Below are 22,498 nucleotides of genomic sequence, written 5' to 3'. Positions count from 1 at the left end.
AATAAAGAAAACTTGCTTCAGCAAACGTAAGTAATGGCAAACCAAGCAGTTTTCGTTATCCTGAGAAATACTTCTGCATGCCAGTGGCATATCCGGGCAAAGGTACAGTATTTTGAAACTACATTGACAAACATTGCTTTCAATGAATAATCCAGTTCTCTGAATATAAAAGGAAAAGTTATCTTTTACATTCTTATGTATCAATACTGCATTTAACTAAAAAAACTCAAACCAACCAACAAAGCCACAATATTTGTTTTTAACCAGTAGAAAATGGCTTTAGAAGTTTCATACATCACACAAGAAAAAAAAAAAAACCCAACTAATTTTTATGTGAAAATAGTGTCCCAAGTGCAAAACCAGATTTACTTCTATATAAAGTTAATCCAGTTTTCTTTTCTAAGACACTTTTTAGAAGTTTGTTTAAATAGGACAGGTATGGAAAGCAATCATGAAACTTAGACATTCAAGCTCACAGATAGTAACACTACTTATAATCACATTCTCTGTTTCAGTAACTTCAAGGGATTACACTTATTTTGAGGGCTTTCTCCAAGGTCTTTGTATATCCTTTTCAATTTCTTTTCTCATTTGTGATTGTTTGTATCTTTCTGCCATGGCAACAAGCTTATCAGGAACTACCTAATAAGAAAGCAGGCAAAAAAACATGGTGAGTTTTAAATAAATCTAAACTTTTAGACTTTGCTTTATGTGAATGCTATTGATTTGTGTGTTCTCAAACTTGATTTCATTATTTATCTGGCTCCTGTCACTTTGCAAATTCTTTTCTGTAGAAATGCAGAGAGAAATCTTTTTACATAAGATTGTACTGAAATATACTGAAAAATAATCATCATAGTGTGTCTGGATTTCCAATAATATACCTATGTTTATATCACCGTATCTGATGGCAACATATAACCAGCTAACTACAACATTATAGTTCAAACAGAAATGTATCTTTTAGTTATAATGAACAGCTGGTAAAACATGCAGTGCCACTTAAAGGTGATATCATACTATATACATACATTTAAATGTTAATTTGTATTAAATTCCTTATGGAAATTTTAAGAGCCTCTGAAGAGAAACTTTGTGACTTAAAAGAAAGTGTTGTCACAGGAATGGTTCTCATGTGCTTAGAAAAAAGCTAAAAGACAAGAAAAGAAGGGCAGGAGAAAATGGTCAGATCTCCCACCACTGGGAGGTCACAAGAGCACCTTACTAAGATCCACAGGGGTGTTTGGCATGTTTGTAATTATTTGGAAAAGAAGGTGAATAGTATCAACACACTCCCACCTCAGAGTTCTTAAGGACTGAGGCTAGATATGAAGAATTACAGACAGACTTACTAGGCAGAGTGACAGTGATGAAAGAAAAACCCCAGATACCATTCTTTTGCTCATGGAACAAAGGCAGTATCTAACAAGACTTAAACCAGGTCGGGCATAATGCTTACAATAATGCCATGTTTACTGCAAAAAGCACTGTGGGCAACTGTACTGTCACGAGGTCTTGGATCACTGATCTGTCAAAGCCAGCCCACTTCAACAGTCTGCGATGGCATGTGGCCATCAGTGGAAGTCACCCCGTCCAGAATCAGTCTCCTGATCAGCGTGGAGGGCAGTGTGTGAACGTGGTACTAACATGATTGCTCAGTCTGTGTGATTTGTGCCTGCCAGTGGCACAAATACAGTGCAAACAGCAGAGTACAAACGAATGTAAATACCTTAAAGTCTCCCTAAAAGTGCCTGGGCTTGGCAATGCTTGAACAGGTGGAGAATGCAGCCAAGACAACAAGACTGGTGGAGCAGGAAGTCATATTCCTCTAGTTCTCATTTCTTGTGTCTGACTTTATGATTGAGCAATGCTTGCCATTTGCTATCAGCAACTTTTTCTTGAGCTGGCATGAGGGACAGCTTGCTAGTATATGTTTTATGTGTTGAATTGCTCTTACTGGTGAACAACTGTCCTGGCAGAATATGACAACTCTGGAAGAGTCTATTCTGCCTAAGTTTCAAACATTATTTAAAAATAAAGTTTAAAATTATGTATCTCTAGCTGAAAGTCACTACAGACTTATCAGTGGCAATAGAAGTAATGAGACAAAGTTATTTTTCAGTTGAAACATGGAATGATTTTCTTCCACAGTATCAGATCCTCTCCTAGAGCTTGAAGCATAACTTACTCCAAACTAAAATCGCAACGATTTCTTGCAAGAGTGGTTTTTGAGCAAGCACAAGGCAAGAGTGGGAAGAAGTGAGGATATAGAAACATAAAAATCTCAGTAAGATAATATCCATCATCTAGTGGCTTGTTGAGATTTTTCATGAACAATCTGGGTATCTGCTAAACATATAAGATAGGTAGGGTAGTCCAAGTGAGAAAACAGAAAAGGATAGAGATGCCATGATTTACATGGAATGCTTTTCTTGGTATTACAGAGATTACTATTTTTCCACCTGTTTCCTTAATATAGCTGTTCATGCTTCTTAAGCTTTTATATATAAAAGATCTCTTCAACATGAAACAGACACCTTTTTGTTGTACCTGTTTTTCTTTTAATATAATCTGTAGATTCAAAATCACAGAGAACATTTGGCTAACAAATGCAGCTTACTTGTTTTGAAATCGAAATATTTCTGTTTTCAGTTCTCTTCTTACTTTTACATGATGCTTTAAGAATGAAATAATGGTATTTCCATTGTCATGGGAAAAAACCCAATACTTGTCTGTAGGGATACTTCCCTTCTATCAGACATAACTAAGTTTGAGAATAATGTTGTGACTAATAGTAACTCTTGAAAGAAAGGATTCAGAGTTCCTCTTTTCTCCTCTGCACTCAGAGACGTTCCCAGTTGAACTATCACACATTACAAAAAACCAAAACCAGTTTGGGAACTTTGCAGTCTGCAGCTGAAAACAAGGCTTGAATGGTAATTACTAACTCAGAATACAAAACACAAGGCACCTCTAAAGTAGCTTCACAGTATCATTACTGGTTTCATCTCTTGCATTTTCTGAATAAAAACAAAAAACCCCACCCCAACCAAAACCCCCAAATTTGCAACGTGAAGAAATTATTAGGTGACTACTTTCTACATTTTTTTTTCCCTCCTTTTCATCCGTCAAAAGCATCTTAGCAGGTTTGCAATAAAGCAACGTAGTATCTTTCAAAGAAAAGTTGTAAACCAGAAGACTGAGATGAAGTTCTAACCCAGGGTTTAAATTAAGTGTCCAGAGTAAAAACCACAGGTCCTAGATAAAATCCATTTAGTATGTACTCAAACCCCCATCCAAAAAAACCAACCAACCAAATACCCCAACCCAAACAAACAAAATTTCAGCTCAAGTCAGGACTTGAACTGGGGGTTTACTATAAATCAGGCAAAATATTGTTTCTTGTTACAGCAAGAAACAGCAACACAATTGTCTCTGTTTTCTTAGATATGGTATCAAGAAAAAATATGTTTCTTTAAAGAAAGAGATCACATTCCAGTTCCATTTCACATACTATTTACAAACATCAGTAAGAAAGCTTGGTAAAGTACATGCAGGTGTCACAACTGTCAGATACAATAAACAGATAAGATAGTTGAGCTTCTTCTAAGTATTGTTAATATTTACACTGTTAAACAAGAACATTGGTAAATGCATCCAGAAGTGAAATACAAATGCAATAAAATACTATGACATAAAATAGACCCTATTATTCTTCTGCACACCTCAATGTATATGTTAGTTACTTTTTCTTTGGACATGGAAAGCTTTGGTTAAAGTTCACAGTTCCTTACTGGGACTCATCTGTAAGGTAAAACACAGCTAAGGCTATCTAGGACAAGACAGACTGAAATACCCATTGTCTTTCCCTGAGATACCACAAACACTCACCAAAAAGGGTCTAAATAGGCTTAGAGCTTCATGACCTGCTTCAGGTGCTAACCCAGAACCAATATAAATCTTACCCAGTAATGTATTCTTACTTGGTTTGCTCTTTCCAGAATGTCAATCAGTTCGGACGCAAACTTCCAATCATTGCTCGTGACAAGTGTTACTGCCTCCCCAGTGCGCCTAAACAAGGAAGGAAACAACTGCTGATCTTCAAAATAACTCTTACTAGGCTTTTACTACTGACCTAGGCAGTATTACTGAGCTGGTAGAATAAAGTGGTTTGAGCATTAACTGTGCACATGACAGAGAGCTACCTTTCATAAAAATCAGAATACAGCAATTCATCTAAAATGGAGCAAATGCAGAACTAATTTAGACTTTAAGATAATAAATCTAGCATAAAGGCAACATATTTAAGTATGAAAAGACACACATTCATATAATGATTAAATGAGAAAAATCACACTTGTACAAGCCTGGGAAAGCAGCATCCAAAAACCCACCACTAAACCACACCACCATGATTGGCTGCAGACTTTAAACCATGCAGATGGCTTCTGTTCAATGTGTTGTCTAGAAAACTAAATAACTCAGTAGCTCATGAAGAGACAAACAAGGAAGTAACATTCCAGAATATCAATGCAGACATTTTTTCTAATTCTTCCTCATATTTAAACCAGCTTTCAAACATCCTTCATTCAATAACAGAAAAACATAAAACTTGTTTGCCTTCAATTTAACAGTGAATTCATTTCAAGACATAAAGCAGTGCGTTTAGAAACATACTTTGATAGACTGAAGTCTTCACTCCCCCACCTCACATCACCTGTAGCCTCTAGAATTTGACAAGAAAAACTCCTATGCAGTGCATAAAACACAACAAAACATTGATAATACACTACCATTTTCTGGTAAACACTTACCCTGCTCTTCCCGTACGACCTATTCTATGAACATATTCTTCAATGTTGCGAGGGAAATCGAAGTTAAAAACATGAGTAATATCATGCACATCAAGGCCACGGGATGCCAAGTCAGTAGCTACCAATATTCGAACTTTGCCTACAAGAAGTACGACAGGAGAGAATGGGAGTTTATGGAATAAGCAGAAAACATACTCCACTCTATTGGTTTTCTAGCTTATAATGCACTTACTATTCTTAACACAAAGTAAAATTATGCTTGTTGCATGTCACACTGAGTTAGCTTCAAATACAAGCTGGTAAGTAAGCACCCAAAATGTCGTTTTACTGTTATTTGCATTTCACAAGTAGAACAGCACAGTGCAGGAAAAGTAAGAAACCTGCCTAGTTGATATAAAGAGTCTGTCCAAAGAACAAGAACTTCAACAACTATATTCTCAGCTGATGCTCTTGTCACAGCACTAGTCTTTTATTAGCATGTGTCCACATAACCCTGAAGTATAACCCTACCGGCATAATCTGGAGCAGAACTGTTTCACTGAAAGCACCATCATCTGACATTTAAATTTACCATTCTGTAGACTAACACAACACCAACTTTTCCAGAAATGTCAAAAGTAATATAAACCTTACTTCAAATTATTAAACTCCCAGACATTCCAAATTTTATTATAGAGCAACCTCTTTGTTTGCTGGGTGTTTCTGTCTGTCAAATTAATAAAGTAAACGTGTAATTCAGAGCTCTTCCACATTTTTATTTCCATAGTACGCAAGAGACACAGCAATTAGAGATAGACAAGTTTTGAACACAACAAACTTTAAAAGTCTGGCCTAAACAAACCAGTACTTCAGTACAAACTCACCTTTCTTGAAGTCATCTAAAGCCTGTTCTCGATCACACTGTTCCCTGTTACCATGAAGTGACTGTACTGGAATTCCTTCGATACCAAAGTCACTTGCTAAGTCATCAGCTCTAGGGTGAAATAAAGCAATGGCTCTTAAAACAAAAGGAAAAAAGAAAGAAAGTAGTGCAGTATCTAGATTTAGATCAAAAAGACAGTGACGTGACAACAAAAGCTAAATGTGTGCTTAAGGACAAAACACTACTGAGCTCAGCTGGTATTTATTATAAAATAGGAAAGGACGTCTAAGCCCCATAGAAATTACCTTTATTTATATTTTAGAGAAGTACTAGATTATTCTTGTGTTGTTCACTCAAAAAGTTCAAGTACGATACAATGACCACCCCCCACATTAATCAGGTCTTGCATGCACCAGAGGCATATGGAAGTAAACAGTGCATCATATTCATGTATCCCCAAGAATCCAAACACCCCACTTGAACTATATGAAATTGAGACTTACCACCACCATTAATGATATTAAAAAAGATACAAACTGCCAGTCAGTCTGAAGGAAGAAATAAATAATAAAAACAATACTACTAGCAGCACATTGTGGACAAGAGCTATTACAGTTGACAGTTATTATGTAAACTAAGAAACTATTCAATATTTCTGTTAGGAAAAAAAAAAAAAACAAACAGATGTGATACTGGGAAGTGATTACATACGTAAGCTTTTTTCCCACAAAAATGATGACCTTATCTTTTGGCTTCATGGACTTAATGAAGCTATGCATGAAAGCTCTCTTTTCCTCCTCAGGGATAACAATAACTTTTTGCTGTACTGTGTTTACTGCCTGTCAAACAGCAAAAAGGGATGTTAGGTAGAAACAGATTAGAGTAATATTTTTTTCTGTTAATTCCCATATTGCCATGTTATAAAACTAATAACATATGATCCCACAAAAAACCATTTTAATATGTATCAGTTTGGAGTTCAAACAATGCAGATTTCTTATTTCCTAGGTGCTTCAGGAGAATAACAAAATTTACCTTTAAGCAGTTTGCCAAACCATTTATTTGCAGAGATTTAAAGGGTACAGATTAGTGAGGTGAAATAAATATAGCATTAGTGAAAAACAGACTGGAGTTCTTTAATTTGCAAATATTTTATGTTAATCCAGAGCAAGTTAGAACAATGGCAGTCTTACTTGAAATCACAGGCTTTTAAAGCAGATTCTGTAAATCTATTTGAAATTATCACTTCTAACTATTCCAGTAACAGTTCATTAAAAACTTTACTCCATTACATGTGGAAGTTACCACAGAATGTCTACGGTATATCTCATAAGTAGAATAAATGTCTAGACATTCTCATGGCACGGAATCATGATCTTTGTGGCGAGAGTTGAAGACTCAAGTACACAAAGATTCTCTCTCCACATGGGAGCCCTTCCCCCTCCCACCCAGATGTCACCTCTTCAATTAAGAGAAGCTTCTGTAAAAAGAGATGAATGCCCTAGAGAAGAGAGCTACAACAGAAGTTGATGTCTTTCAAATTCCAATCCTCTGACAAGAAATGTCCTTTGATAAAAGTGTAGTTCTGAACAGAACAGACAAAAAGCACATTTTGCCTCTCTTTCTACCTAAGAGTGTACTGGATACTAGGTTTCCTCATTCACTATCACTAAAAAAAGTGGAACTGAAAAGGAAAATTTCCAAAGATCTTGGGTGAACTACTGCTTCTATTAATTCTGGTGGTACTGAAGCCAACTACACATAGCTGCACAACAATGACAAATATGCAACTACATCCACGTTAGAAGTTTTGGACTTTAAAGACAGTTCTTACTCTAACAAATATTTCCTGCTCTAGACAAGTGTCCTCCAAGAGTTTAGTACAAAGCTCCCACCCCATTTGAGAAAGAAGCAGTTAGGAAACACAAGTTCAGTTAAGGGTCTGTATGCATTAGAAGAAGACCTTCAGAAGGAAAACCAAGTAAGGAAGGAGAACTTGCTGAACTGAAATTAAGGCTGCAAAACCAAGGGCTCACACAAAAACAGCACTGTGAAGCAGAACATTCAACATGACTGATACTTGTCAGCTGTGATTCCTACTGAAGAGCTAAGACTTCCAGATGTTGTTACAGAAAAAGTGTTAGTTAACACTTTTTTAATTTTTCTGAACTTTTAAGGAAACTTTGAAACAAATAGTATGGAGCTGTTTCTTGAAAGCTCAGATTGATTACAACAGATATGTGCATTTACTTACATACAATTAGTTACAAGCGAAAATTTCCTGGCTTAAGTGTAGGTTCTTCTGCAAAAGGAAGGGGAAAAACCAAAAAAGAACCGGACAACTTACTGCTAAGTCAAGAGTACCGACATACACAATCATGGGATTTTTCAAGTAGGATTTTGCTAGGCGACGGACGCCATCAGGCCAAGTAGCACTAAACAGGAAGTGAAGAGGGAAATACACATGAGAATAGTGTGCAAAATCTTCTCCAATTCGTTAATTTCATCATAGTAAACAGCACTCAAGCTTAAAAGGTAATTTTACTGGTTAAAAGTACAGGCAACAATTATGGAGCCTTTCTATTGGAGCCTAAGGTAATTTTAGTTTTCAACAATACCTAATAAGCAAGTATCTAGCCCGTTTTCTCTCTAAACCAACAGCTTAAATGCAAAATGTGGGAACAAAAATTATTGTTGGGATATTCAATTGTTAAGTTCCCAAAAGCTGCATAATTTCAAAATTAATCCAGGTACAGACTAGCAGAGACACTGACCACAAAGTCAGGAAATGCTTTTGGTCCCAGATGGAGAAGCATAAGTTGGCATTTCAAATTGATATGGCAAATTCTAGCACTCACAGGATACCTTACTTTTTTTGGGAGAACTCAATTGTCTTTACATTTGATATAAAACATCAGATAAGGCAGTACAAAATGGAAAAAAAAAAATTGTCAAATGGCTCATCAGGACTGACTAGACAGAATTAGAAAGAAAACTAGTAAAAATTTTAATAACTGACACATTTGTTTTGAAATTAACTTGTTCAATAACCTTATGTTCAAGTCCTGAGCACTATCATGTTTAGATACCTTGTCATAACAGTTTGTCTGTCAGGGCGTACATCTATTAGGATCTTCATTATCTGAGGTTCAAATCCCATGTCCAGCATTCTGTCAGCCTCATCTAAAACCTGTTCAGAAACAAGGCTAATTATTCTGCCTAGTCCCTCAGATAAGGGTTTATTTCAGCAGGACATTACACAGAAAGATATTTTAATGGTAACTGTTTTAATTGCAGAATCTTCTCCGTAACTTACTGCAAAACCTGTTCAACTTCTATTTCACCTCCAATTTCCTTGATAGTTTTTCATTCAGTATTAAACTCACAGGCAGAACAAGAAAATTCGCAGCGCCTTTAAGAGCATTTAAAGTCAATAAAGAAAAAAACAACTGTTTAACAATAATTAGGTTGATGTCTAAAACTAAGCACAAATTAAAAAAACCCCAAAAAACCTATAGCCAACCAAACCCAGAGGGGAGCAACCCGCTCAACACACATTAAGAAATTGTTTGTAATTTAAAGGGAAAATCTCATTTCTACCTCATTAGAGATCTCATACAGGATGAAAATATCACTTGTCAGTTTATCTCCTCATTAGAAGTAGGAAAAAAGCCAGAGCATACATTCTGACTCACACTAGGACACTGCACAACTCCCAGAGCACAAGCTCTGTTTCATCTGGCAAAAAAAAGCCAGAAGTGAACAAGTGAGCTGGAGGTCTGAGTACAACTCTTCGGAACTGATAAGTTTTCTAGTATACAAGCACACTTGTGAATGTTTTCAGTCTCATACAAAGAAAGAAGACTGACATCCAAGACTCATTTCTCCTCTGATTTATATAAACTCTACTTGAAAATTAAAGTTACATGGATTGGGCTTTTAAATATTGACAATTTCTAGTCACTTATGTGGAAATACAGGACGTTGATGATAATCCCTTTCTACTGTCCTAATTTTGATGCTCCATTATTCTCTGATATTTTATTATATTAAAGGGGTTTAGTACATTATCTGTGTAAATCTCTGAAATGACAACAAATTATCAACTGAGCGACAGAAGACAAGAAATCTATTTCTTGATTTAATTCTCTTTATTTTTAGAGGGCTCATGGAGATTTCATTAACTACACGAATTCTAATAGAACAGCAAGGCTGAAACATCATTAATTTTAAATACAGAGTTGGCTGCTATGCCTTTTTCAGCAGCAGAAGCTTTCTATGCTATTAAGTACACTGGCACTTTGATGCAAAGGGAAAAGAAAGCATCTATGTCTAATAGATGGATCAGGGTAGTTGAAGTTTACTTTCCTTATTTTTGATAGCTGCTGTCAGATAGACATTAGTACTGATTTTTTCAAATGTGTCATAGCCACATCCTGGTTTATAATCTAAACGTCTTTCAACTGACATGATCTTAGGTTTCTTGTTATCTTTAAATATATAGATATTTGTTAATATTGTTCATTCCAGTTCTATTTCTTGGCAAGAAAATCTTACAAGCCAGTTCTTCCTTTCAAAATTATTTACTTTCCTCTCTCCTTTGTTTTAAATCAGTTATTGTTAAGTTTTACACTTTTTTTTTTTGTACTGAAGAATAAACGCATTACTCCAATCTACCTTCTACATCCTCCTTCATGATTTATATATATATTTTTAATTACACTTTCTCCTAAGTGCTTCCCAATTATTCAAGCCCAATTCCAATTTCCTTCCTTCTGCTTTATCAGCATGGCGTCCAAAGAAATAAGATTACTTCATGAGACTGCTGATGAATGAATTCTGATTTACACTGAACACAGGGAAACAAAAAGCAATTTTCATATGACGTATTTTGAACATCAAAAGGCTGTTTATGACAGAATTTCCAGTCTTACTTATGAAATAATGAAAAGCAGCAGCCTATCTTGAATAAATGGGTTCCTAAAAATCTGAATCAAGACTGCAATCAACTTGATGCTTCTGTCAGGCAAGAAGAGAAATTTCAACCTCAAATTCACCTTGGGTCCTGTGGCTAGTCAGACATAATGAATGGTTTGGTGCTGTGGTAGGGTTTTTTTGTTTGTTTGTTTCTTGTTTTGGTTTTTTGTTTGTTTGGTAGTGGTGGGTTTTTAAAATTTTTCTAGGGGGTGGCACATCTGGTTGGTTGGGTTTTTTTAACAACTGTATCCCAATATCTGATCTTGGAAGTCATTTGGGAAACAATTGTATCATATTAGCAAGTAATTCCAAGTTTACTTTGGGAACCTTCATAAGACTCAAGATCTTTAAATGAAAACTGTAAATGAAGCTCTTCAATGAAGAGTGTTCTTCATCCAAGGTGTTAAATTTAAAATCTAATACCACTCTCTTTTCCCTAAAGCAAGGCTGCACGATTAAATTATTTGTTGGCTGAAAACTGACAACAAAGCTCTGGAAACAGAAAGCATCATATACTAAAAAGCACAAGAAACTGCAAGGATAAAAATATAGAAAGATTACAAAAAGATAGCATTTTCAATGTCCAGTTTTTGACATGGGGCTTTGGTAGTGCAGCATTTCCTTAAAGTCTGAGGCATGAGACCTTAACCACATCACAATACAAGGTACTTGCACTGGTTGCAATCTTCTGAAAACTGCTTTTAACTGCTAGTGGTACAACAACAAATGTCTTTCCTCCTGCTTTACATCATCATATTTTTCAACTTGATAGTTAATTCTTTTTGGCATTGTCATACTGTAGTATATGCTGCACATACTGAAATGTGCTTTTGGTTCAATACCCACTGCTTTACGAAGCAGTGTGTGCCTGTAGTATGACTATACTTCACCTTGGCAGAACTGTTCCTACAGTTCTCAGAATGCAGGTTTTCAGGCCTATTTTCATCCTGCTCAGCAATTACATGTTACTGTTCTACACAAGGCTATTCTTCTGTCTTCCAATAATAAACTTTTTTCCCAGATGGTCAAATTTATAATGACCCTATACCAACTGCTGGCCTTGCCAGTAAGCTCACAACTATTACCTAGAACTGGAGCTAACTTGTTACAACATGGAGAGAATTTAACTCTCACAGGGTAGTGGGGGTGGACAGAGAGCACGGCCAAATTGTCAAACTAGGCAACAATTCAGACAAGTTAGAAATAAATTGAATATACGGAGGTGTTTTACAAATAGCAACAGTCTTACATGTTCAGCACAGCAAAAGGCAAGAACGAAATGAAGACATAAGGATTAATAATAACATTTATAAGGCTATTTTCCCAGTGAGACCAGATGAAAGTCAGTCCCCCAACACTTAAGTATCTGTGTGTGACTCTGCTACTGCACAAGTTCTAATAAGAAACCGAGTCACTGGTAACCTTTAAAAAGAAAAGGAAAAGACAACTTCAGAAAGACATTTCATCCATTAGTAATGAATCCTGACAAAGTGAATTTTAGAATGCCAAACGTTACTGAAAAAACAATTTAGCATCTTTGAAATGCTTGCTGTGCTAGAAGCCTATTTTATTTTTCCTAGGGAATATTTCACATCTGCAGTGCAATTATATTAAGTATGAATCATCCCTCCAACACCCATTTCAACGTCAAGCTGTATTGTAACTAAGACTTTGGAAGTTTATAGAAAACTCCATTACAGCTTAAATTCAAACTGAGTCAACCATTTCCCAACTGGTGCATTATTCATTGCATATCAGTTACTTGCCAAATATGTTATGCTCTTCAAATTTATGAAGTTGTTCATTTGAAGATCATTCAGTCTGCCAGGAGTAGCAATAACAATATCCACACCTTTGGTAACCATGTCTATCTGTCCTTTTCGGTCCCCACCACCATAGACGCAAATACTGTAAAATAAAACGTTTTACAGAAGTAGTGTATTAAATTTCAGCTAAAGTCAATCCTTTTCAAATAAATGCCACCATGTTGTTTTAAAAGTATCACTTGGTATTAACAAGAAAAAGGAATACAGCATGACTGACAGTATCCCAGTAATCAATAAAATTAATACTGAATGACACTCCCTCAACAGCTCAGCAATAGTTTTCTGCTGAAACTGCAGTGAAAGTAATTGTGAAAGGAAGATAGTTCAACTACGTTTTGGGTTGTTCCGAAAATATTTACACAAAAAATAGATGAATGTATGAAAGGATGGATGATTTTCCAAACCGTACCATCAAAAGTCAGTTGTTTTGCTGTTGGAGTGACTGTAACACTTACTCAGAATGCTACACAAAGTTAACAGAGATCCCTACAAGTAAGTTTCAGAGTACACTAATGTCTGCTTAATTGCTTAAATGAAGATCTACACTTCCCAGGCTTGTGGATGAAACACACAAGCAGCTGATACACTAGAGAATTAGGCTTTTACCAGAAGAACCACAAAAGGGCTAGAAAAATGGGCTGATGAAAATACCATAAAGCTTAACGAAAGCAAAGATAGGGATGGAATTACCCCATGACTCAGGGTCAACCTTCTAGAAGATGGCCTTGCGGAGAAGACTCTGGTGGGCAAGAACCTGAACATTATTCAGCAGTGTAATCTCACAGAAAAGAAAGCCAGGCATGTTCTACGGAGAAGGTATCAATAGGCAGCATAAAAATAACATTGGGTCATTACAGGATGAGGATGGTCACCTCACAAACAGGGACAAAGACACGGCAGAGCTGTTTAATGCATTCTTTGATGCTTGCCTTCAGTATACACGATGCACCAAGGGGATTTCAGTGCCCTGAGCTGGAGAACCATGACTGCGAGAATAATCCACTCCTAGCTGAGCCACAAATTATGCAGGATCTGCTGCTCCAGCTGGATTCCTACAGATCGATGGGGCATGATGGGATTTGTACAAGAATCCTCAAAGAGCTGGCTGATGCCATTGTGAAGCCTCCTTCAGTGATTTTTGAGCAGTCTTTGGAACTCAGAAAGGTCCCAGCTGACTGGAAGCTGGTGAACATTGTTCTGATTTTCAAGGACCCCAGCCTGTTAGTCTCACTTCAGTGCCTGATAAATTTATGGAGAGGATTATTCTGGAAGGTATTGACAAACACCTGCAAGATAATGTAGTCAGTGGCCACAGCCAGCACAGCTCCATGAGGGTGAAGTTCTGCTTCTCAAGCCTGACTTCCTTTTATGACAAGGTAACCTACCAAGATGCTCAAGGGAAGCCAGCTGATGCAACCTTTTTGGATTTCAGTAAAGCTTTCAATACTCTCACAGTATCCATCTGGACAAAATGTCCAGTATTCAGCTGATAAACACATCATGTGATGTGTGGGCAATTGGCTCACAGGTCAGGCACAAAGGGTTAGAGTGAATGGGGTGACATTGGACTGGTGACCTGTCACTAAAAGGGTCCCACAGGACTCCATCCTCAGCTGTGTTCTTGAACAGCTTCACAAATGACTTGAAGGCAGGACTGGAAGAGATACTAAGCAAGTTCACAGATGAAACTGGGAGGAGCTGTTGGCTCCCTCAAAGGTAGGGAGGCCCTGCAGGGAGACCTCCACAAATCAGAGGACTGGGGAATCACCAACCACATGAAGTTAAACAAGGGAAAGTGCTGGATTCTGCACCTGGGATGGGACAACCCTGGATGTACAGACAGACTGGGAAATGAGATGCTGGAAAGCAGTGCCATGGAAAGGGACCTGGGGGTCCTGTTGGATGGCAAGTTGAACATGAGTCAGCAGTGCCCTGGCAACCAGGAGGGCCAACCCTGTCTTGGGGGAGATCAGGCACAGCCATCGCCAGCCGGGCAAGGGAGGGGATCGTCCTGCTCTGCTCTGCACTGGGGTGGCCTCACCTCGAGTGCTGGGGGCAGTTTTGGGTGCCACAATGTAAGAAAGACATTAAACTGTTAGAGAGTGTCCAAAGGAGGGCAACAAAGATGGTGAAGGGCCTTGAGGGGAAGCCGTGTGAGGAGCAGCTGAGGGCACTTGGTCTGTTCAGCCTGGAGAAGAGGAGACTGAGGGGAGACCTCACTGCAGTTACAACTTCCTCATGAGAGGAAGAGGAGGGACAGACACAGCTCTCTTCTCTCTGGTGACCAGTGACAGGACCTGAGGGAATGGCCTGAAGTTCTGTCAGGGGAGGTTTAGGTTGGATATTAGAGAAAGGTTCTTCACCCAGAGGGTGGCTGGGCACTGAACAGGCTCCCCAGGGAAGTGGTCACAGCACAAAGCCTGTCAGGGTTAAGTGTTTGGACAATGCTCTCAGGCACATCGTGTGACTCTTGGGGATATCCCATGCAGGGCTAAGAGCTGGACTTGATGATCTTTGTCCCTTTCAACTCAGCATATTCTGTGTGATTCTTCTCAGCTGTCAACATAGAAGGGAAAGAAACAGAAAAGCTACAATAAAGAGAATTCCAAGTGTACAAGAAATAGATCTTGACCATGAGATTAGTCAAAACAGACATTCTGAAAATTGGGAAAATATAAACTCTGCATTTACTACTATCCCCTCCTCTCTTAAATGTAATTATTGTCGTAGGTGAATTAAGTCACAACTGGTAGAAGAAAAACATATTACATAACAAGCCAGTGAGAAGAAAGACTACCTTTTAATTCCTTTGTATGCATACTTTGAACACTCTGCCTCTACCTGAAGTGCCAGTTCTCGAGTGGGAGCAAGGACTAACATTCCAGGCCCCCCACGCTGATCTTTGGATCTGCAACAAAGCATATTTAGAATGTTGGTATAAAAGGACAGGCAAAGTCCATCACACTTGACACTGAACATTTTTACACTGTTCTAAACTTCCTCTGTACACTGCTGCTAATGGAATCTATGGTAACAAAACTGGTATTTATTCCATCAGATTTATAATTTTTTTTCCAATACATGATTTTTATCTTCATTCGTAGAAAATCATCTCAGGGTGCAGGAGGAAGTAAGTGCAGGGGGAAGAATGCACAGCTAAACAAATCAGACCCGTGAGCAGTCCTTACATTGGTTGTGAAGTCAAGTGAATGAATCCAGGCATTAAGTATGCTAATGTCTTCCCAGTACCAGTCTGTGCTATACCAATAAGATCAATTCCTTGGAGTATGATCGGCCAAGCCTGGGACTAACATAAAACAACAAATACTTAAATGTACTTTTCATTTTTCTCTTAAGCTTCAGTTAAAGAGTCATCAAAATTGAAGACATACCTGAATTGGCGTAGGCTTTTGAAAACCAACTTTTCTTATATTAGCCATAATATCAGGATAATGCTCAAATACATCTTCAAATTTACAAACAGGATTTGGAATACTGCGCTTTTCACCTTCTTTTAAGTCATCACAAGTTATATCATTATTTTCTTTCCTGTATAGAGTTGAAGTAGTGCAATTGTTTTAAAGTCTCATTAGCTGAAAAAGTACAGCTAACACAAAACACTGCGTTTCTTAACTTTTTTAAACTCCTGGAACAAGAAAAAACAAGTTCAGGCTCTTGAATGGGACTGAATTAGTCTTCTAACTTTCTTGATAGCCTTATTATAGGAACATGTCTCCCAGAGGTATCTATTACCATTCTTTCTTAAGAATGACTAATTTGAAGTTATACATGGTTATTAACATGAACTGCAGTCCTGTCATATCAGGCTACAATTATACTCTATTACAAATTAACTAGGTGTGACAAGTTTTAAACCCAAAGACAACTCAGAACTCAGAGGAATGGCTTAAACTTATCAGTCAGAATTCTATATTCTGACAAAAACCTTCCCCAACTGTTTTCAGAGAAGCTCCCTGGGTACTCTAGAGAATAAAAACAGAACAATTTTGGGAAAAGAACATGACCAGTAAGACAAGCTCCAAAACCAGCCCTGGAGCAACCAATCCCTAAAAGCAGGCAAAACCCAAATCACAACACAAATAAAAGACGACATTAAAAACTGGTGTTCCAACGCTTCCCCCAGTTCAGAGCTACTGATATGCTGTCCTAGTTTGGGCCAAGGGCAGAGTTAATTTTCTTGCAGTGGCAGTGAGAGGAGCTTGGAGCCATGTGGACATACCTATGCTGTTAACTCTATACCACCCAAATCATCATTAGGGGGTGGAAAGGTTTTTCACTTTCCAGGAGAAAGCAGGTGTGGTTTCCTGTGGAAGAAAAAGGCAATGTGTGGACCCTCCATGGCCATTTTGTGCCTTTTTCTGGGGGAGCAAATGGTAAATGGAGCGGTGAGGTGGTGTGGATGGTCCAACCAGAGGGCTTGGCATCGTTTGTTATCTCAGGCTTGGGGAAAAAAACATGGGTATGGACCGTTTCATCCAGCATTTTCTCCTTTGTCTCGGGAGCCGTGTGGTGCCAGCTGTGGCAGTGTCATGTCGGTCAGACTTCCATGAGCATGTTGCATGTAATCCCCTTCTTTTATACAATGTTGTTACTAGTGTTGTTGCTGTTTGTTTTTCTTATCGCACTGCTGTTTTCCAGTAAATTCTTATCTCAACCCATAATCTCTGCCTTTTGTCCCTCTCTCACCAGAGGGGATGAGGGAAGGGGAGTGGCTGCTTAGAACTTAATCTCCATCTGGTTTTAAACCATGACATATGCATAAGCATATTGATTTCAGTCCTGTACTCCTCTGAAAATTCCCTTCAGTAAAAAGCTTTTCTTCAAGTGGGGTGGAAGCTAGGAAAAGAATGGGCAATTCAACTTCCCCATATGTTTACAGAATTATTTCTTTCAATTGCTGCCTTTTTTTTCCTTAAAGCGAACCAATTAGATGAAGTAGAAAAAAAAAATTCCTTTATCACACAAGTGCTACTCCTCAGTACATATTTTTAACCTACAAGAACAACGTTCTGTAATTTTCACTAGCTCTAACAATAACACATCCATATACCTCAAGGAAAAAGGTGAAAACAGCTGGAAACAATACCATGTTTTGGTCACTGTGGCAAAGTTTCTCTGGCATGCAAAGAAAAAAAAGACATCTCACAGAAAGAAAGTAATAAAAAGCTAACAAATAATGCTCACTAATTTCATTAGAATTACTGAAGGGAGCTGAAACGATTACCAAGGCCTGAACAACATCACTTGAAAATAGATGATCTGTTTTCCCAGCAAAGTATTCACATAGGCCATTGGGTAAAAATGAATGGGTACAGTTAACTGAAGCAGGTACTCACCAGGATGTGCTTGTAAAGACAAGACAGACAGAAAGGAAGACAACAGTAACAGAAGTTGGAATTTGGTTTGAAGATGGTTTTGACTAAAAAAATGCACAGAAAAAAATTGCAGCCAAGAGGTAGTCAACTTGTGAACAATCCTATTTGGAAGGACCTAGAAAATGTACATACTGTCTCATGAAAGGCAAAGAAACAGCCAAAAGTCAGTGAACTGTCTTGAATGTTTTCTGTTCTGAAATTCAACTAGATCAAACACTTTTAAAGAAGCAGAAAACCCCTAAAGTTAATTTTCCAGACAACTAATAGTATCTCATCTGCTAGTTGTTTCATTCCCAAACAAGAGTTCTTAAGAAGATTAAGTTACTACAAGACCCCAGCATTAATGCCTCTGTCTCAGTATTTCATCTCCCACATTCCAGGCTTTATACCTTAACAGTAATTTTTGCCAAGCAGATGATTCCCTAAAGAAATTATCTTACCGCCACAGTTCCACTTCTTCTTGTGACATAGATGCAGTCCTGGATGATTCTTTGTAGAAGTTTTTCTCAATTGGAGGCAAGCCTTAAATAATCAGAAAAATTCAACTTGAATCAGCAAGAAATAATAGAGTCAGTGTAAGTCTACTAAAGCTTAAGATGCAAAGCCCAGAACCCAGACAGTGCCTTGAGTGAGGAAACTAGCTGGAAGTGATGGAAGACCATTGCTCACATAAAATGATGCAGGCTGAAACAAATACTTCAGTATCCGTGGAAAATACTCTTCCCCATATTTCAAGTTCTAAAGTAATTTCTACTAACATATATAGTATTATATTTAACAATTCTCAGTTGTTTTTTTTCCTGTGGCCACATACAAAATGACACCGTTTTCAAAGGGTGACATTCAAAATACCACTTTAGTAGCAGGTTGAAGACAGATTACCATCTTGGCACAGTAATCAGTGTCCTCCAGGACCATGCTGAGAAATGCTAACAAGGTCAGCTCACTGCAAATACATCACTAATTTGGGCTCTGAAAGATTCAGTCATCTCAAAGCAGGTATTAGAAATGTTTAAGCATTCCAACAGATTTACCACATAAAGACAAGTATAATACAATCAAAATTGTAAAACTAACCTGCCCATTTCATAGCTTCATATTTGGCCCTGTTTTCTCGAAGAGAGGCCCAGTTAATCACTGATTTCTTTGGGTTATTTTCAGGCTTGATAATGTCCAAGGTTTTTCCTGCAGAGTTAGTTAACAAAATGCTGTTGTTTGATGGAACAAACCATGGGGAGAAATCTCCCCTCAAAACAAACACATTTTTTCTATTGCAAGGCCTCATAAATTTTGAGCAGATATGAAACATAGAAGTGGAAAATTCTTTCCGAGGTTTCTGCCCTGAAACATTGCTAAAACCTGTACAAATTCAGTTTTGATAACAAAAGGGAAACATTTCAACATCTTTAGCTGCTTAAAGAAAGTAGGTTATGAAATGCTTCTCCTCCAGCTATAAATTAGCCTTGTTGTGCAGCAAGTTTTTGAAAAACTTGTGAGACCAGCAGATGATATGCAGACAGAAAGCTTTCATTTCAACAGCTACAAGAGCAAAGCTTACTTCTAAAGCATCCAACACCACAATAAAGTCTCAGTCTAGTTATATTCTATACTTCTTTTTTCATGAGGTTAACACTTCCTAAGTAAGTTTTACACTCAAGATATAAAGAGCAACACAACTCTGTGGAAAATTAGTGGAAAAGCAGGGAACATAGGGAAAGCACTGTCACAAATACTAAGGAAGTGTTATATATTTCTAGTTTCTTGAAATATACTCATCCACCCCCTGGGACACTTCTAAAAATGAAACACACAACTACTCCAATCCTTATTCTAATGCTGGAACATAAATCCTGGATCCCTTCTTCCTCATCAGCGCCTCAGATCAACAATTGTGGATGGCATTTGCCTGTGCAAAGAATTGTTGGGGGCACATACAAGACCTACCAATAACAAAAGCAGCATTCATACATACAAACAATATTTCTATATCCATGTAACAAAGTTACCACACAAAAGCCTAGTAAAGCCAGGCATGAAGTACAATATCAAATCTTAAAACATTAACTTCCCATGAATATAGTAGGAAGTCAGCATAGTCCATGCTATGATCAGCACTTTACAGACTATCTTTAGAAAAGTTTACTGAACTGTAATACTCCACAGATACTAAACTTACACTAGAGCCAATACTGGTATTTTGGAAGAATCAGACTGATAATGAAAGAAACCAAGGTGGTATAACATCCTGCATACATGAAATTGTTGAAAACACACAGGAACAGATTTTCACAGAAGCCTGGCAGTTTGGGGGGAGGGGGAAACTGTCCATAGTTGAAAAAGGAAGATACCTTGGTATTTCTGTTTTAAGGAGATGCCATTGCCCAAGAACAAGGTTAAAGTTAATTCACTCTGTAAAATACTAACAATATAAAAACAGTCCAGCAAACTACCAAATATATGGAAAGGCAATCCATAATATTTTTTCCCCCAAACCCACATTTCTTACCTTTCTCTGTTCCACCTCTAATGTAGTTTTGTCCAGAACTTGTAACAACATTGTCAATCAACATCTTGGCTTTGTTTTGCTCATCGATGCTGCCAAAAATCTTTACTTCAGCTTCATAGGTTCCTCTTATAACCTAGGTTCAAAAACATCACTGAAGTTTCTTTCATACTGCAAAGACAAGCATTATGCAAGAACACAAACTGAACACCATTTTTCACCCTTTTTCTTTCCGAAATTTAACTTGATCTATGAAAAGGCCCTTTAATGCTTTTTCTAAAAGAAAAGGAAATAAATGCAAACTTAAGGAAAAAAAAAATCAATAACCTTTTCTTATTTTCACATAACATCCAAGCTGCACCCTCAATTCCACTTCCTTTTGACAAATTCTAAAACAGTAGCATTATTACAGCTATTTTAACACCCTTCAACTTCCTTCAACTGGTTTACACAGAAACAAAACCAAGTATGTTCCCAACAGAGCCCATGTCTTGACAACATACAGCACATGATACCTTTATCCTGGAACCCGAAGAATCCTCAAGTTCTTTAATTTTAGTTCCACCCCGACCTGTTATAAAGATTCACAGCAGGGATTACAGAGATCCAGGACAAACTGCCCAAACCCACACATTAAGTGTTTCATTTGTGACTGAACCCCAAGACCTTCACATGAGTGCGGGTATCTAGAAATAAAAGAACTTGTGACACCAAATCGTTGGAGACTGTAGGCAACTCTTTTGTCAGTTAACCAAATGCAAGGCTTGTGTGGAGAGGAATGCCCTTCAGTGGAAGAGATGGAGGAGTAAAACTAGATCAAGAGACTGTCACCCTTACTCCATGTGACTAGAGAGGGGCTTCGGACCACTTGCACACTGCTGGCCTTGAGAAACAGACGTCAACTCATTCACTTTAGGGAGGAAAAGTTTCCCTAGAGAGAGAAACTCTGCTAAAGCACGCTGCCATGCCCAGGTGGAGAGACGTGCACGGGAGCTGCAAGGGGCCCTTCTACGGCCAGACTGACGGAAGGCAGGGATGCACTCCCTCAGGACACTGGGGGCGGCCGTCTTCTCCCCTCCTCCCCACCCCCTTACCTCAGGGTGCACCCGTCATTACCTATGAGAGCCCCGACCAGGGCGCTATCGAGGTGGAAGCAGAGCGGCGCCCCAGAGTACTGAGCCTGGCCGGCCGCAGCTCGGGGCGCCCGCTGCCGCGCCGCCCGCCTCGGGCCGCCGGAGCCTTCAGCGCCTCGCGGCTCCCACTCTTCCCCTCCAGGACTCCCCGCGCTCTTCCCCCGTCGCCCGACGGCCTCCACGGAGGCGCGGCCCCAAGAAGGGGTGCTGGGAGACCAGCACAGCCGCCCGGCAGCAGCAGCGGCGGCCCGCGGCCAGTCCGGTGCGCCGAGCTCCTCGTCGCTGCTGGCGTCCCAGTCGGACATGGCGACCGCACCCCGCTCCGCCGCCCACGCGGAGGGACTTTGCGCCTCTCAAGCCCGGGGGGCGCTGATTGGCCGGGGCGGGCCGCTCTCTGAGCTGTGATTGGCTGGCTCCGCACGGGGGCGGAGGCTCTATGGCTGCCCCCCCCCGCTATCTTATAACGGAATCACGGAACCGATTGGGTTGGAAAAGGCCTCTGGGATCATCGAGTCCAACCTATGGCCGAACACCGCCTTGTCAAAGGGAACATGGCATTGAGTGCCACGTCCAGTCTTTCCTTAAGCACCTCCAGCAGGGTGACTCCCCCACCTCCCTAGGCAGCCCATTCCAATGCCCAATCACCCTTTCTGTGAAGAACTTCTTCCTAATGTGCAACTTAAACCGACCCTGGCACACTTTGACTTCTTATCCTGTCACCGGTTGCCTGCGAGAAAAGGCCGACCCCCACCTGGTTACACAACTCCTGTCAGGAGGCAGTTGTAGAGAAAGATAAAGCCCACCACCCACCCCCCCCCCCCCCCCCCCCCCCCCGCCCGCCCTCCTTTTCTCCAGGATGAGCAACTCCAACTCAGCTGCTCCTCACAGGACTTGTCCTCCAGACCCTTCACTAGCCTTGTTGCCCTTCTCTGGACATGCTCCAGCCCCTCAATGTCCTTCCTGCAGTGAGGGGCCCAGAACTGGAGA

The 22,498-nt window shown here is 39.1% G+C and overlaps 1 protein-coding gene across 1 annotated transcript; it reads right to left on the bottom strand.

Moving 5' to 3' along the window:
- Positions 1-527: 527 nt before the first annotated feature.
- DDX43 (DEAD-box helicase 43) lies at positions 528-21,816 on the bottom strand. The gene is made up of 16 exons (XM_048297759.1): positions 21,495-21,816; positions 20,894-20,949; positions 20,382-20,514; positions 18,953-19,060; positions 18,316-18,397; positions 15,872-16,028; positions 15,668-15,786; positions 15,277-15,387; positions 12,420-12,561; positions 8,766-8,866; positions 8,024-8,111; positions 6,388-6,515; positions 5,678-5,787; positions 4,815-4,953; positions 3,984-4,071; positions 528-642 (listed from the first exon to the last, which is right to left on the bottom strand). The coding sequence occupies exons 1-16, from the start codon at positions 21,814-21,816 to the stop codon at positions 535-537; spliced, it is 1,992 nt and encodes a 663-aa protein (XP_048153716.1). The 3' UTR covers positions 528-534.
- Between the last annotated feature and the right edge of the window lie 682 nt (positions 21,817-22,498).

Source organism: Corvus hawaiiensis, chromosome 3 (assembly GCF_020740725.1).
Source record: "Corvus hawaiiensis isolate bCorHaw1 chromosome 3, bCorHaw1.pri.cur, whole genome shotgun sequence".
Taxonomy (NCBI): domain Eukaryota; kingdom Metazoa; phylum Chordata; class Aves; order Passeriformes; family Corvidae; genus Corvus; species Corvus hawaiiensis.
This window is presented reverse-complemented; position numbering and strand designations above follow the sequence as displayed.

Bases quoted from the DNA above. Each gene is read 5' to 3' on its own strand.
- DDX43 (XM_048297759.1), bottom strand. From the start codon at position 21,816: ATGTCCGACTGGGACGCCAGCAGCGACGAGGAGCTCGGCGCACCGGAC. The intron at 16,029-18,315 runs GTAAGATAATTT...AACTCTATACAG, and splicing joins GAAGAAGTGGAACTGTGGCG to GAAAGAAAATAATGATATAA. The intron at 8,112-8,765 runs GTATCTAAACAT...CTTCCTGTTTAG, and splicing joins AGACAAACTGTTATGACAAG to TGCTACTTGGCCTGATGGCG.